Source organism: Zosterops lateralis, assembly GCF_965231275.1.
Source record: "Zosterops lateralis genome assembly, chromosome: 3".
NCBI classification, from domain to species: Eukaryota; Metazoa; Chordata; class Aves; order Passeriformes; family Zosteropidae; genus Zosterops; species Zosterops lateralis.
Window position 1 is genome coordinate 35849175 of NC_139764.1, and position 17814 is coordinate 35866988.

The 17814-nt window shown below is 34.8% G+C and overlaps 1 protein-coding gene across 2 annotated transcripts in view; it reads left to right on the forward strand.

Annotated features, from left to right (window-relative positions):
• The window catches only part of TTC27 (tetratricopeptide repeat domain 27), a 112857-nt gene that overhangs the window by 27588 nt on the left and 67455 nt on the right, over positions 1-17814 (forward strand). For both annotated transcript variants that reach the window (XM_083858263.1, XM_083858264.1), the window contains 2 exons: positions 1979-2091; positions 6283-6349. In XM_083858263.1, coding sequence (XP_083714389.1) covers positions 1979-2091; positions 6283-6349 — 180 coding nt within the window. The remainder of the gene's footprint in view (positions 1-1978; positions 2092-6282; positions 6350-17814) is intronic.

Below are 17814 nucleotides of genomic sequence, written 5' to 3' on the forward strand. Positions count from 1 at the left end.
CTGGATGAGTGGAAAATTTCCTGAGAAAATTATATATTCTGACAATTTGGATAAGTTGAGGCTGGTCCCACCTAATTTTCATCTCCTATTTTGGAGTGCTTACCTCCATGGTCTTAAAGTTCTCCCCTTAGTTCAGTATGAAGACTGAACAAGTCTACTTTACAGTAAAATACAATCAAAATAATGATGTGTCCAATGGTTGGATTAGTACCTGTGCTGATTTCTAGTCAAGGGCTTTGTCCTTCCCTCTGGTGCTGAGCAATTACATTATCTCAGGTGGCACTAGAAGCAAAACTATTTTCATTTCAAAATAAATATTTAAGATCGTAAATTCAAATCTTTGCTCACAGGTCAATTTCTGTAAAGGGAAAGCCTCAGGCTGGAGGTGATGCATAAGTACTTTTGAGATGGAGTGGTATGTTAAAATAGTTTGATCAGTTTTAAACAATCCAGAGCTGTTTTTATGTTTTGGAGGAATGAGGAAGTTCTTTTTTATATCTAGGAATGGAAGTCATGCTTTAAAGCTCTGCCGTTCAGTTGTTCGATATTCATAGTGAAGCTAAAGTAATTAGTACTATTTATACAAGTTACATTTTTAAAATTGTGTAGATGTGAAGGGGGAAATTTTTAACTAATTTCCATATAAGTTAAATTGTAATTTATGTTACACTTGATGAAGTATCATTACACTAGTTCTAAAATAATTTTCCCACTGGAAGTGGTAGATAATCCTTATATAGTCTAATGTAGTAAGAGAAGAAAATTATGGTAATAAGTTTGACTTTAAAACTGTGAGTATCTTACCTATCCACTTTAAAAAAAACCCCAAACTTATTTTCTTCAAATTCTCTGTCAAATCCCAGTTTCTTTTCATTTATATAGTGGTAAAATACTGGTGATGAATGCAGATAACCCACTTCAAAGCATTCCTGTTTTCTCTTTGTTCTTCTGTGGACCTTCATTTTGACCTTGCCAACGGAAGATATGAATGAGAAACAGCTACAACTGGGACACTGAAGGGAAATTAATCGGAAATTTGAAAAACTGTTAATATAAATCCATTATCTGTTTTTAATAGTTTGTAAAAACTACTACTGGTAACTAAAAACCAGTAGTATGATAATTGGTTTCAGGACCAATTGTTTTGGTTTGAGTTTGTTTTTCAACAGAAGAAGGAAGAAGTAGTATTACAGCTACTTCCTCTTTGTTAGAAGCCAAGGAAATCTTTTATTGTTTTCAAACAAACACAGATTCTATGAACACAGTAATTTACACTTTTCAGACATAGTTTATATTATTTTCAGGTTAAATGATAGACAGTGAACTACAGGTAGCATGCTTTTTTGGAAAACTTAAACTAAAGACTCTTTAAATAAAAAGTGTGTTCCAGAGGAAATTTTGTGGATAATTTCACAAGTAGTTGTCCAGGAGCAAATGTTTTCAAAACGTGCTGGCTCAGTGAGGTCTTTTCAGTCTCTGTTTTTCAAAAAATTACCTTTGCTGCCAGAAGTCATGGTTTATGTAGTTGGGTTTTTCTGATACTTAAACAGAAATCCTTCAGTTCCCAGAGGTCCAAGGTGGCTAGCCTGGAAACAGACATTAATGACCATAACATCAATCTATTTCAGTTGTCTGTAGGTATCTAATAGAGGATAAAATTATTGATAATTCTGTGAGCAACAGTTTGAAAAGGGAAGCTGCCTTCAGGCTTATTTAAATAGAAAATTGATATTAGATAACCTTAGAGTTGCTCTGAATGCTGTTCCTCGTGCATAAGAAACTGTATATTTCTGGCAAAAATGTTTTGGATGATAAATCCTTGTACTGGCCTCATTAGTTAGTTATTTATCATAATGGTAAATTACTTTCCATTGTGTTGTTCTTTAATGGTAATATCCTTTTTCAAACAAGTCTTATTTTTTCATATTTTGAAGGCATAATTCTATCTGTTAAAAATATTCTTTTTCTCTTCCAACAGAATTTTGATTTAAATGATGACACAGTGCTTAATGAGATAAAATTAGCAGATTCTGATCAGTACCAGGTACCTGATTTGTGTGCAGAAGAGCTTGCTGTAATCCTTGGGATATGGTAAGTTAGTTTCTGGTTACTTTAAAAAAAAACCAAACAAACAACTGCATGAAACATTGTGACAATGAAATAATGAAATGGTTAAGTTGATGGGACTTTTTTCCTTCCTTATTATAGAGTCTGGCTAAAAGGCTAAAAGATTTGCAGTATAGGTGGATAGCATTTTCAATTATCTCAGAGTAAGCATTAGTGTCCAGTGCAGAATTTCAGCAGTATTTCATTAGTAGCTATATTGTAGTTTTATCTGTAAAAAGCTTTATATTCTTTGGGCTTCGCATTAATTACATTTCAAATATCAGCTGGCATCAGCTACCATACAGTGATAGCATTTCGGTAAATTTTGAAAACATATTTCAGATTCTGCAATTGCCAGCTTACTGCGGGGATCAACCATCAAGCAAAACACTGCCCTGCTGTTCACGGAAATGGAAATACTTGTATAAATTCAGTGTCCATTGCTAGTTAAAAGCTATAGTATAAAATCCTTGTGGTTTTGCACCTTGGTTTTTTTCCCTTTACTTTTAGAAATGATATGCTACATGGGTTTTGTAAATAGTGTAGGAGAACAAAAGGCAGGCTTGAGATCTGAGGATCAGAAGTTATGGCATTAGGAGAATAATATAGTCAATCAGTGACATTGGTGCAGTGTTCACCATCACTGACTCTCAAAGTGTTTTCCTGATCTAAGAATTGCAAAATGATGGAATCTGTTTGATCCAGTTTGAGGACCATGTAGTGAACAGTGGGTTGAAATAAATTTTCAGCCCAGTCACTTTTAGTCTTCCACACTTGACTCAAGTCAAGGCAAAGCGCTTTCCTTACTATTTTTATGAGGACTTCATTTTTTAACAGAGTATTGTCTTATGTTCAGATTATGTAATCCTTCTTGTTCCCTCCCTTCTGAAGGAAATTTTAATTTGCCTACTGCTCTTCTTCTTTTCCTTTTCTTTTTTGTTAAGGGCACAATTTGAGTTTTACTGGGCTGGCTGCCCAGTATGTTTTTGATCACAGTGTTTGGCTTTGGCACCACCACTGTCATGTTCTGAACAGTGGCTGGGAACCATATTGACTGCCAGTTGGAGTTGGCAAGACTCAAGACAAGACGAAACTAAGGACAACCAACCAAACCAAATTCATTGTTGCTTCCCTGTGGGAATGGTAAATGCCAGTCAGTGGGTGGGATAACACAAAGTGACTGAAGCTGCCTCAGTCAGAGATGGAAACGGAATTTGAGATCCAGCCGTGTTGCAGAAAGGGTGTTGTGGTTGGATGACAGCTTTGGGAATTGTCCTTGTAGCAGAGTAGATTTTAGGCTTGGATTGCTGGCTATACCCTTGGTGTCCATACCAGCTACTGGTATGTCAGTTTGTGAGGAAGCATAGACATGTTAAAGCATTAGCATTGGCTTTTAAGCAAAATATTCTTTTCAAGCCTTCTTCTATAGCAGGTTCTGTGCTTTACTTTCATGCATGAGGACTGCAGTTCTGGAGGGTAAATGCTTAATTTCATAATTAACAAGTTAGCTTTAGAGTTCCTTTAAGCTATTTTATTTTTAATAGCTTTAGCAGTGTTCTTTAACATTTTTCATCTTTCAAAATCAGGTTTTGAAACAAGTATGTAGTCATAATCCAAAATTGATACTTTGATTAATTCGACTGTTTCAAATGTGGCCCATTAAATCCCAATGTTTGTAACTCATTAGCTAAGCTGGATTCTTTATCCATTAGGCTGTCAAGGTAGACCTGATTAATCAAATTTAAGAATTGGTTGTAAGCTGTTTACAATTAGCTTTTGCTGTTTTACTAGAAAGTGCTTTTTTCTGCTGCACAGGACGTCTTACTCTAAGGTTCTGTTTTACCTGTCTACAGATTGTCTGTTTCTCATTGTTTCTCTTTATTGTTTCAATAAACTCTTTAAGACAAGATTCAAGAGTGGAGAGAAAATGCATTACAAAACTGAATGATGTGATGATTAGTGATGTTATGAAAAGATTGCTCATCATAGATCCTACACAGTAGATCCTAAGTTCCACTCAGATTTCAGCCCCTGAAATTCTCTGGGATGAACTGGTTTATCTGTCCTTGAAACCAGAACAAATATAGATCATAGAAATTCAATTTTCATAATGTAGTCTGACAAGAACTAACACAGTCATTAAAAATGCTTAAAACTAAGGTACAATTTTATTCTAGATTCAGATTCAAATTACAGCTTTAAATTTGATTTGATTCTGTATGGAAAATAATTAAAACAATTTAGTTGATCTCCTGTCTTTCAAGACTAGTATTTTTGTACTTATTTGTCGTAAAGCTTTGTAAATGGATGTGGCGGAAATGAAATTCCGAGATCTATTTTGGTACTGCTTTGATCTGGAAGAACTGCATCGATGAGCTTCAAAAAGCTGCAACAAAAATTGATCTAGAATAAGAAGAGGATTAGTCCTTTTTGTTTGAATCAATATATTTTTAGAGTGATGAAAAATAAGCTCCACTTTTGTAAAAATTTAACTGTCCCTTGGTTTACCTGTGCTTTTCAAAAGCTATGGTCGCATCATTTAACATTCTGGTTGCCTAACTGCTGTTGAGTTGGTCTAATACTTGAACTTTTCTTGCCTTTTTTTCCTCTTTTTCTTGGTTGTCTCCCTCCCCCATGCATAGAGAAAGTTGCTGTTGTTTATCTGAAGTCAGTTGACTTGGGTTGACTACATGCAGCCAACAAGAAGTCTGTCTGCTAGCAGCTGACATTAGATATGGAAAAATGCTTAACTGAAGCAGTGAAATTCTCTATAACTTTCCTATTTGCATGAAAATTTTCACAAGGAAGGAAAATACCAATGAGATATATATCTATATATAGATACAGATATATATCTAGAATTTGTTTCCTAGCAATGCTATCTAAAACTTCCAAAACATTGCACCAACAGCATAGATTTGTGTAGATTTTTTAATGTGGGGGAATCAGGGAAAATGTATTGAAGCAATAGTTAAAAAACTTACCTTTATGTCCTTCAAATAGCTTGCTGAAGCTGATGGTGTTATGAAACATCAGCATAAATGGTATGAAGTGTGTGGAACCTCCATCATGGGAGGTCAGTGGGAACGGACTAGCTAATAATTTGTCTAAAGTGAGAGGTTTGTGGTGCAGGAAGAAAAGCTGGAAGAGCTCTCAAGCCTTCTAGAAATTGTTGTGAGTAGTCTGTGTGCATTTAAGTATAAGAAATCGTGCCTGAATAACCAGGTAAAGCAATATCCAAAGTAAAATACATAATGTAGAGGGTGTAATTTCAGCCTCTAATCTATTATCACTGTAAGTATCCTTGCAATTTTAGCCTAGAATATGAAGCCTGCTGCAGAATTTAGTGTGATGAATTTGGGCTTATGTATATAGCCATTACATGGGTTTGGTGATGATTCATCATCTATGGTACAATTTAGGATATATTTTCACTTGGTGTCTTCAGTTTTAGCAGGAAGCTTGAATTAGAGCTTTTGTTGGTTTTTTGTGCAATTTTGGTGATATCTCTTAAGTATGTTTGTAAATGTTGGGGAGCTGTTGTCAAAGGAAAACTTTCACCCGCACAGAGTTGTAAGCCAGATTTCTTTATCATCTCTATAAGCATATCCAACTCTGAATAAAATAATTTTAATTCTCACCTCTGTGTTTTCTTCTGATTTTCCCCCTGCAAATACTTCAAGGTAGTGGTAATGCTGGTTAGTGAGAGATGGACTCATGTGGTCATGTTTTTAGAGTGACTAGAAGGAGGGTGTTTGTCTGAGATTACCTTTCAGAACTTCTCGAGCATGAGTAGTTGTTTGCCTTGGAGAATCTGCATTCAATTAGTTATAGGATTTTAACTCAAAACAGATCTCTGTAAAAAACAAGAAATAGATTTTAAAATTTTTAGGATTAGTGAAATTGTTATCTCCATAAGCTTAAACCGAGTAAGACATTTCACTTCAGGGTGGTGTTGGAAAGGTACTTATAAAATATCTTGGTCCCCTAGATGGTTCTTTATTTCTGTGACTGTTTTCTAGGTCTAGGTCATATTCTGCACATATCATACTCCCATTTGTCATTTCCAGAATGTCCTTTAGATTTCTGCAAGTTTGAAAAATGTGTTCTGAATAATGTTATTCTAAAGGTGAATCAGAATTATTGTTTGTTTGGTTTTTTTTTTTCTCTTTACAGTATAGACTTCCAAAAGAATAATCCAATACACAAATTAACTGAAGAGGAACTTCTGGCTTTCACTTCAGTAAGTAACTTACCTGGCACTTAATAAACATGTTTTCACTTAATATTTAAGTACTAAGGAATAATCTGTCAATCACACTAATCAGGAAACTGTTTGTAAACGAAATTTTTATTAATAGTCAGATGTTTCATTAATTTTTTCTTATTTCAAGAAGTTAAAATATGCTGAAGTTGAACTTATTTTCAGCCATCATCGTGCAGGAAAAACTTGACATCTAAAAATTTTATTCCACCTCAAAACACATACATTTTTATGTGTTTGTTTTATTCGCTGTATGAATTATAACATAATATCCAATTACATAATTTTACAGTAAACTCTGCTTGTGACACTGCTGTTGAAGGAGCTTTTCTTTAAACAATTATTCAGAAGAGTGCTAAAGAAATTTCAGCTTTATTCTATCAGATTTATTCAGTCTGTATCAGATGTTCTGCTTAGACATGGTTCTTCCCAGTTCAGTGGCTGATTTGCTGCAGAACAAATCTGTAACTTCCAATGAAGCTTCAAAAATTCTCAGTATTTTTTATGTATTTTTTTTTTACTTAATACAAAACACAATTTCCTTCTTCCCTGACCTTTTTTGCTTTTGTGGGGTTTTCAACATTAGTTTAGATGGGAGGAGGTAGGAGGAAAGGCTTGTCATTATGTTGCCTTTTTTGCTTACTTTCCACAATGTTAGACTTAAGTTTGGGTGCAGGAAAGAGGGCTCGCTCTCCTACCCAAGCCTTGTAGTAAGAGACTGTATTGCTGTAGTAGTGTCATCTGAAAAAGTAAATTATTGGGACTCAGCAAAAATCCCTTGGGTTTCACTTGAGCTGGAATCTTACTACTGACAATTGTAGTTATATGAAAGGACCAAGGACAGTAATCTAAGGTTAACTATGGTAATGTTTGGCTGAGGATTTTTTTGTAAAAGGAGGTTCTATCTGTAAAAAAGATAATCCTAATCTTACTAGATAAATGTAAAATAGGTTGCTTTGAAAGTGCTGTTTGTTTAGGTTGCTTGGTAATACAGTATATGTAAGAGGGGATGCATGAGGGAACTGAGTGAATTGCTGTTAAACAGTTTGGGTTTTGTTGGCTTTCTCTTTGTTGCTACAATGGTTGTAGTGATATAATTCCTCATTATATAATTTCTGAAGTATTTTGTTTTGAACTAGAGTTTTGTTTTGGGCTTGGTGTTTCAGGGTTTGTTTTTTTTTTCCAAAAGTTAGAAATAGAGAGCCAGAAAAAGTTGAAATGTAGAAAAAAAGGAGACTGTCCAGTCTCCTGTAGTAGTAATTGAAGTATCCAATAAGAGTATTGAAGAATTATGACCATTAAAGGGGAACAAAAGATTACAGAAATAATAAACACATATAAAGGAAATGTACACATAAAAGAGGCCTGTAGGTGTGACACCAAATTGGTGAATGACAACTGTAAGCTTTTTTCAAAAATGGTGAAACTATTGCAATAAAATTTTTCCCCCAAAAGTAATGTTAATACAAATGTACGAGGTTTCAGGACATGCATGTAATTTCGTTAAGACAAACCCTGCCGTTTTTATTGTTAAAATTATGTTAGAACAGTATATAAAACTATAGAAATAGGGATTTCTATGAAAACTTGTAATCTTGCTTTTCATATTTTATTTCCAAACTCCGGATTATTTTGTATACGCCTTGCTTCAGTCTCCTCACTACCACTATTGTTCACATCATTATTGGGTGGAAAAGCAGCCATTATATACCTGAATCTTGAGATAACTTCTCCATTTATTCTGTCATTTTTATATTAAGTGGAATGATATTGTGATAATAGAATGTCTTTAACAAAATTTACCCTACTTGTGTAGTGGTCTACTTTCAGAATAATGAAAGTAGGTGTGGAGTTTAACTGTTTTAATACTTGAGTTTTCCAACATACAAATATTTTTAAAGTTTTACAGCAGAGCATAAAAAGCCAAGGTAGGTTGTGCACTAAGGAAGAAAGATTATCAGTCTTACTGTCATCCTTTATCTAACGTTGCTTGACAGATGACCTGTTAGATCAGATGTATGGGATCTGTTGGGTGAATTCTTCATCGTGATGGGAAAATCAAACTGCATTTTTCTGCCATCTAGTGGCTGATCCCTCAAAAACCACAGGACAGCTGATTAACTTACTCTTTAATTATTTTATTGCAATGACTATGGGGAGCTTATGTTTTCATTGATTTACTTATTTATATTTTCATGAACGTGCTAAGTCAGCTATGGCTTGCTTCACGTTTGTGAGATCAGCAGGCGGTGTCGGGTTAGATCTCCAGAGAAACAGCTGAGAGATCTGTGTCGGATCTTCCCTTTTACTTTGTGCTCAGAGTAGCAAAAGAAGTATCTCTGGGAGTAGATGAATAGGGATGTAGATCTCACTAGTAATGCAAAATTCAGTGAACAGCAGTGACATAGAGAAGTCAGTCTACATATTAGAGTAAATAATAATTTACCAAAGAGTAATAATTCTTGGTATCAGAATAGCGTTCTTTTAAACTTTTGCTTAATGTTTCCATTAATTGGATGTAGGGACACAATTGAATCTAAGAATTAGAATTACTTTCTCTTTTGATCTTGATCTAGATCTGTGGTCCCAAGACACAAACAAGAGCAAGTATGAATTGTAGTATTACCATCCCAGGTCTTTCCTGGAAGCCAAAAGCAAGAATCAGATATTAGCTTATATGAGTTCTTTTTGATAGATGTAACTTTTGTGGCACTTGCATCTGAGCCTAAAAGTGTGAATAGTCACTGCAGAATTTCATGATGAAATCTCTGAACTCTTCTGTGTCTCAGAACTGAGTCATTGAGGAAATCCATCACTGTGTTCTCTAGCAGTAGGGATGTTCTGTGTCCATGTCAACCCAGCCTTGGTGTGAGTGTTAACACAGCCTTGGTTCCTGCAGTGTCTGCTAGCTGAGTAAATTAAATGGCACCATAGCTGTTATCACTTGTATTTAAGGTATTTACTAAGCTTTGGTACTGCCAAAACAAGCAAATGAGCACTTTATCAATGCTGCTCTAGTAATTTCTTTAGCATCAAACTGCTCTGTGTGTGTGTGTGAGCAGGCATCTTCTCAGCCTACATGTGGATTCCTAAATCTGCAGGCTGGTTAGATGGTTGTCATGCATTCATCTGATATCTACTGAAATTCATGTTTCCTCAAAAAAGCAAGGCATTTCAAGTTATCTTAGGAAACTTGAAAAATTCCAAGGCATTTTTAATTGATCAGTGTATCATCAAGAGATCCTCTTGGACACTATAAAATAAGTGCATGTGACATGCAATTTCTCTCAAGCAGAGAGAATTAAGATCTAGGTAGTGCGAGAGGGAAAGGATGATCAACTGATCTCAAGTAGATGATGTTATTCTGCCTTGTACTAGGTGCAGTTTGGAAAACTGACATTCTAAACTCCCTTTTATATCTGTAAAAGTTGAAAATTACTGGATCTGTAAGATATCTTTATATATCAATATCTATATCTATTAAACAACATAACTTATGATGCTAAATATAACACTATTCACTGCTTGGCAACTGCAGTCAACTACAAAAGGATTGCTGTTTTCATTTACTGGAGTCACTTGCAAATAGTTGTGTTGTCCTAAAAGCACTAGTTGCTATTGTCCTAAAAGCGCTATCTTTTGTAACTAAGAATTGCTTTCAGTGTTGCTCATTTTTGAAGCAACTTGTGAGGGTCTATATAGTCTCATTGATTGGGATAGCAGCTCTTGTAACAAGAATTTGGACTTAAATTTTGAGATATTCTAGTCAAATCTCTTAACCCATCAGTATAATATTTCAACTTTTAAGATGTTAATCCAGAAATGATATTAGAAGCACTAGATTTTTTTCTCCTTATAGTTCAATTGTTGATACAGTATCTTTATATGAGAAGTAATGCAGCTCACATTCTACATTTTAACGTAAGACTAAACATAAAATAAAACATGCATTTTTTTGGGGAAATTAAATATTATTTTTTTCACACTTAATAGTTTAGGGAAACAATTATATATTTTTAAAATTAATTCTATTATGGTAAGCACTTGGTCTTCTAAGAAAGCTAAGATTTTTTTTTTAGAAATCAAATATCGCACAAGCCACTTTGGGGACACAGTTATGCAGCTGGTATTTGGTGAACTTTCTGATTACCTAACTGGATATTGCATTCAAAAGCCATTTTAGGAGAGGGATGGTGGGACAGTAAAGCCATAGTGAGACTCAGAAGTGAGTTGCTTCTCTGGTAGAATTACTGGTTTCTTCCTTTTGATATTTTTTTTTGCCAGAGCTTTCTGTGTAGGATATGGGAAGTAGACAATGCCAGAAATCAAAGAAATAAATCAGTGCTGCTTTTACATTGAGATTTTGTATCTTAGTTTTCAATGCCTAGGTGTGCTTCCTTACCTTCTTTAATTTCAGTGGATTATTTTTAATGTAAAAATACAGTTGTGAAGTTCTACTGCATTTTATATTGGTCAGCAGTTTTCCCCTAGAATTACACAAGTACATCACTGAGCTATAAATCAGTGGCCAAAATATATTTTTTAGGAAAAAAAAGTCTTTTTACGAAATAAGCAAAAGTAAGCCTTAAAATAATTTCTATTAGTTATTTACTATTTGCAATATTTCAAATAGGTCAGACAGTATGCCAAGGAGAAGATGAAATGAACAAGTGCTATGTAAGTGTATATGATATTTAAAAACAAAAAAATCAAAATTACATTTAAAGCTTTATAAAGATGTTTGTGATGTGAACGTAAGTTTTAGAACAGGGGACTGCAAACTATTTCTGAAATGTAAAAAAAGTTCCAGGAACACATGAAACATCTATTTAAGAACTGATAAATATTCCTTCATTTTAATTTTAGTATTATGCAGTTTTGCAGAGAAATGGGGAAAATATTAAATACTGGATGGTGTTGCATTTTTCTCTTGCAAAAGAGAAAATGTTTTCTTTTTTAAAAAAAGGCTAATAAGATTAAAGTCTGCAATACAAGTTCTTGGAGCTTCACAGAAAGCTTTTACTATATGGTTTTACTATATCATTTGCATACTGGGGAAACAATGCAATGTCAGTAGTCTAATACAACACTCCAACAAATATCCAAGATTAAGGAGCTGCACTGGTCCTTAAGATTAGCCATTCCATCTGTGGAAGCACTTGAACAGTCCAGGAGAAATAGTTTTTGTGGTAAATGTGATGAGCACTTAGCCCAGTGTGGGAGAATATTACTTTTTTTCCTCCTTATTAGTGTGTTATGATCAAGGGACATTGAATGGCAGCAACAGTATTAACCTGTAGGGGACTGAGAAGAGAAAGTAACCAGAAACTGAAGGAGAAGCTTTGCTTTGTGCATCACACATCTTAGCCCCTTATTTGTGTCCTTTGAAATCCATGGAAGATGAGAAGGAAGAGAAAAGGGACCATGAAAATTTAGTTGCTTTGGTTTCTTAAAATTCTGAGACTTCTCGGGATTTACGGAGAGTTGAACTGTCGGGTTTTTTATTAAGTGGTGAAAGAGGGAAAAGGAAGCTCTGGCAATTCTTCTCTCTCTGGACATTTTGAACAGGTGAGAATATCTTTCTAAAGAGGGAAAAAAACCCCAGGGTAATAACTTGTATTTTTCTCAGACTACAAAACTGAAGTTATTTACCACCTTCTGACAAAAACAGCGTATCATGCTGAAATTGTTTGAGTAATGCTGAGAGGGGATACCAGGATCTGATGGAGGAATTGGAGAATGTGGAAGGAGTCTGCAAAATCCAAGGAATACTATATATTCCAAAGATAGACCAGATGGGAATGATTTTCCCGTGTTGAGCTACTGATTCCATAAGAGACTGTTTTTACTAAGGAATTTTAGAATAGTTGGATGTTTTTTTTTCCATAGGTGGGCATTTACTGAGTGTGATAGAAGCTGATGTTGTATGGTACCTTTGAAAATCACAGTGAAGAATTACAGTGCACATTTTATTGAGTGTGTGTGTATGAATATGCATATATGAATACTTTTTCTGCTTTTCACTGTAGAAGGGGGCTTTGGGAAGAGGGAGTGGAAGGTGGAAATGGAAATGCTTTGTTTTTCTCATCTTTTCTATGGCATTTGCCATATTAATGTGGAACTAGGGAGCAATCAAATCACAGCATACGATATTTTTAATGTTAAGCCTTCCTATCAAAACTCTATAAAACTAACATGCCAATTTGGTTTCTAAAGAGAAGTTGTTTATATAGCTTAAATAAAAGCAGTGCATTTTTCTCTGCTGAGAAAATGGCTGCAGTTTTTTATGTTTTATAAGCAGCAAGAGTATTGAAATGCTCATTAAGAGTGCCATGTGTCTCTACTGCTGTAACTTTTGTGGCTTTATAAAAAGTTTCTTTCACTTCTTTTCTAAGCTGTGTTGCCCATTTTGAATAGCCTCTGTTGGTTACAAGATTATAACACTGCAGAGGCTTTCTCTCAGCAAAGCCCTGCTAGTTACTAGTGAGACTTTTTTTAAGTAAATGAATTCAAAGCTAGTCTATTCTTTTTTTTTTCTTTCATTTTTTTTTTTTTTTTTTTCTAAAGACTTTATTCAAAAGTCTGAATCATTTTGCAGGAATGTCAGGATCTAAACACTTGCTAATTTAGTGCATGTATGCCTTCTGGCCCATCACACAGAACTGAGAAATCAGATTGAATGTAGCAAAAGAGAAGCTGCCTCTTTCTGCTGCATGTGCAAAGACTCGACTGGATCACTTGGAAGCTTATTCACAAAGCCTCTGGTACTTGGGTTTGCAGTGTTTTGTGGGTAGGAGACTGGCCTGCTGTTGTCAGTTATGTTTGCTGCATTTAGATGTTTTAGGGTAAAGTAACTGGGTGCTGTAGTACATGTGTTGCAGGGCAGGGGTGAAGCTTGCATACCATTCCAAAACTGGGATTAAGTAACAGTCTGTCTGAAGTTGGTTTATTTTACAAAGTATCAGATTTCAGCATAATTGACACTTTTATCCCTTTCAACTTTGTTCTCCTCTGTGGTCTGCATTCTTCCCTCAGTCCATGAGATCCACAGCTCTGCTTGAATTATATCTTGCAAGAGATGATTCCTGATTTATTGCATGCCTTTTTGAGCAAGAAATTTGGGATAGTCTTTCCTTTCTAGCATGGTGTGCTCTTTTGTATAATCCGTCCAGAACTACTCAAGCAGGAGACTTTAGTGGGCTCACTGAAACTGTACTGGTAAAAGAACATGAAAATCATGCTTAAATATTAATAGATTTCTTGCCTGTCTAAGGGTTTGAGAAGTTAAGCAGGCAAATTTGATGACAATTAATAACATTTTTTCCCACAGCAGCCTTTCTTCCCCCCCTCCTCCTTTATCTATCAGCAGCTCACTTATTTTTTCTAGCAGCCTCTCTGACAGCCAGTTGACATGTCCCAGGCTTCCCTTCCCCCCTGTCATGTCCTTCACCAGTTAGAAGTATTATAATTTACTTCAGCAAGAAATACTTCATTGCAACAAGAAGGTGAAATTAGACCCCCTATTCAACAAAATGCTGTCTGTGGTATATCATCTGAAGGAAATAAGACATTCTCACTATTCTGTCTGATGCTTAGTAACCCCTTTTTGATGATATTAGGATGATCACTTCACATGTTATCAGTACCAGCAGTCACTTCCTTTAGCGACTTACATTCTGAGTGTAATTCATCGTATTTAGTGACTGTTTGGCTGGAGAGGGCGCAGATTAACTAAAACAAGGTGTAAATCCAATCCTCCCTTTTTTCAAAGTAATTTTTTTGTAGGTTTACTATATGTGAGGAAGAATTATTCTTAAAATTTATATAGCTGTCATAATGTTTTGCCCTCATCTTCTCTACCTACTTAAATAGCATCCCTTCCTTTGTGTCTCTTCTTAACTCAATACTTCAAATACTACTCTAATCTTGCTTGTTACATAGCACCTGAAAAAATAAAAGTGGTTGAATTCTTGTTTACTAGTGTCTAAATAACTTGAGTTTAATTTTCTCTGATGATATAATGTCAGTATTTCAACTGTAAGTAGACCATTTTTCATATCAGTTGACCAAACAATCTTTATGGTCTATGTTAAAGATGAAATATAGAACAAGTAACAGATTTTTTGTGACTTAATATACTTTAAGGTAGATTCGATTACAGTGTCACAGTCTTTGATTGCAGACATGAAATGTGTTTTTTCTTCCCTCCCAAGGTGTCTGAAATGTGCAAATCTGATATTTTTTGATTCATTTATCATCAGTAAAATGTCACTGTCCTGTTGTTCTTGGTTCATTTGGATGCAGTTAGTTATAGCTATTCTATTCTAGCTGCTTTGGGAAAAATATAATATGAACTGACAAGCAATAAATCTATCTTATCCTGTTTCTGCATGACTATCTTTTTCTATTCCCCCAATATTAGGGATGAAAAACTGAAATGGCTCCAATGATTCTTCCTTTCTTTATTTTTTTTTCCTTTGGTTTTTTTTTCCTTTTGAAGTTTTAGATAGCCAAGCTGCTGGAAAGGATTTCTAATTGGTATTTTCTTTTGTACATTTATTGACAGACAGTTCAAGATTTTTGCGGAAAAAATGTTTAATCAAGTTCTAAGTCTATAAACAGAGGGCTTTTGGAAGGAGATATAATAGAGAAAGATCTGGAGTAACTATTTTTGAAAAACTTTCCAAAGAAAAACTTATAGCTTAGACTCATGGAAATGCTCATTTACTTGCTTAGCTGTCCTCATTTGAGTAAACCCTGTTCTGTTCATCAGTGATCTTGGTTGTGGTTTTGTGCATTGTCCTGCCCTCCTGTATGAGGAGTTTGTTGGCTTTGGTATGTTCTAGAAAAACACAGTGCCCTCTAGGTTACAGAAGGACAGAGATAAAGCAGCTCTGATTCTGGTATTTCTACAGTATTTCCTTTCCTTTCTTTTATCAGAAGCAGCACGTTGAAATAGAAAAATGGAATTTTAAAATGCTGTTGGCCAGAAAGTAAGATATTAAGGTTAAATTACTTTGTGAAACATTTAAATACATATGTATGCAGGGTGTATGCACATTTATTTTACATGTATTTATAGAATGCTTGAACTCAAGTACTGATCACATATTATATGACTAAAGGGAGGGAAGCTTTTATTCCTGCCAGCAGGACCCCATTACTCAGCTGGATTTTTTTTTTTCTTCCAGAAATAGATTTTTACTGGTATAATTTACAGACAAGTAAAGCAAAGTATTATTTTTAGTACTTATTTGTAACATCAAATATGCAGGAAAACTTCATAAGGTAATTCACATGAAGTGTTTGTGACTCTTACGAAAAGTAATTTCCAGTTATGCAAATACATGAATAAGAAAGGTTCATTTTCTGTTGATGAAGATTAGCCCATTGCATCAGGAAATAGAACCAATGCCAGCTCATTTAGTGGACTGTTCAAGCAATGTGTATCATAAATGAGTCTCATGATTACTGTGAGAAATTTCAGACTTTTTTCTGGTATAATTTATATGCCTAGAATATAGTATGTATGATAATATGGTATAAATACTTGTGACATGTTTAGATTGGCTGCATTAATCATAGCAAGTAGAGCTGTTAGTTATGAAGACTATTTAAATAAAGGCCAATAAAATGTTTAAAAGCATCACGTTCTGCATATTTCAATTTGCGAAAATGTTTTAAAATATTTACACTATTTAATGTTTTTCTGTATGAGAAGCTGAGAATTTGGGGGCTTTTCTGAACTAAAATACAAATCATGACACTAGGTATTAGTTGATATATTTTGACATATTTGAGATTTTACTGGCTTGTCTATATTATCCTAAAGCATGTCTTGCATTAATTAAATTGGAGCTTGAGCTTTTCTTTTCTTCTTGAAAGACTTCATGTCTTGTGTCAGCTAGATTTTTCTTAAGTACTTTTGTCAGAATATATTGGCCAACACATTCTCCAATGAATTCTGTCTAGTCTAGACAAAAGATGAGAGAGAAAATATTTTTTACAGTTTTCTATAAATAGACTGTGGAAGATTTTTCTGTGCTGTAAGATTAGATGTTTGATTTCATAATTGCAACACCAGAAGAGGGAAAGCATATGTCTTGGGTATTGTACCTAATATGTTTTTTTTTGTTTGCTAGAAATTATGTTTTCTTTGCTTTTTAGTTTAATGTATATCTGTCAAAGCCTTACAGTTTTGGACTAAAAGAATAAAATATGTTTAGGAAATAGCTTTTATTTGGAACAGCTTGCATGGTCTGAAGCTCTTAGTAACTTAGTAGTAAGTCAAAAAGCAAACAGGACATTTAGTGGCTGAGGTAAGGACACAGTTGTCATCCTACAGCTTATTGTGCAAGAACTGCAGTGTGTGTCTTATGTGTCTATATATTCTGTTTCTTCTCCTTATCTATAATAGGCAAATGTTTATTTCTGTGTGTTGTAGCTGTAATAAAGCTGCAAACCATAGGAGTACATAACTAAAATGGCTTCTTTTGTTTGTCAAAGTAAAATTTGTCAAAGTCTTTGTAGCTTCTTCAAACTAGACAGACATAAGGTGGAAATTTTTTATGAAGATGGTGTTGACGCACTGGAACAAGTTGCCCAGAGATGTGGTAGATACCCCATCCCTGGAACCATTCAAGGTCAAATTGCATGAGTCTCTGGCTACCTTGTTTTAGTTGAAGATGCCCCTGATTATTGCAGGGAGATTGGACTAGATGGCCTTTAAGGGTCGCTGCCAACTCAACCCATTCTATAATTCTTCATTCAATTTTCATAGTGATTTTAATCACTAGGGTGGTTTCTATGCATAATACAGTTGATCAGACACTATAGTGTTGTGTTTGACTCTTAATCCATTACAGCTTCTGCATGTAGCTTCCTTGAAGTCAAAGCACAACCCAGACACTGCCATTTGTCTCTTACAAATATATTCAGATTATAGCTTCTCTTTACACAACTCTGTCAGATTTAGGAATGTTATTCACTTTTGCCCACCAAATGAGGATTTTCTTTTGTGCTCTCCAGCAGTCTCTAACTCTTCCTGCCACTAGTATTAGTCACTTGTGCTTGTGTCAGCTTCCCTTTTTGTTTACTCATCCATACCATATTCCTCTCAACCCTTCTTTGTCAGCTCTTGCCTGTTGTTTAACTTTCACCCTTGCTCTCATCTTCCCTAATTCTTTTCTTGCTAATGTATTGCTGACTATTTTTACTCAATTCCTTCCTCACTTTTGCTTGCTGCTTAAGGAGTTAGTCTTCTTTCAGGACTATTGTGTCTGCAGGCTCTGAAAGGAAGGTGGCAGTTTTGTTTTGCTCCTGAGAACTCAACTTCTGCACATAATGTTAAAAGCCAGGGTGCCAGTGTCCTCTAGCAGCTTGATTCTCTTGCATGTGAGAGCAGTAGCTCTTTAAAGATACAAAATACTTCTGCTGGTGAAGTT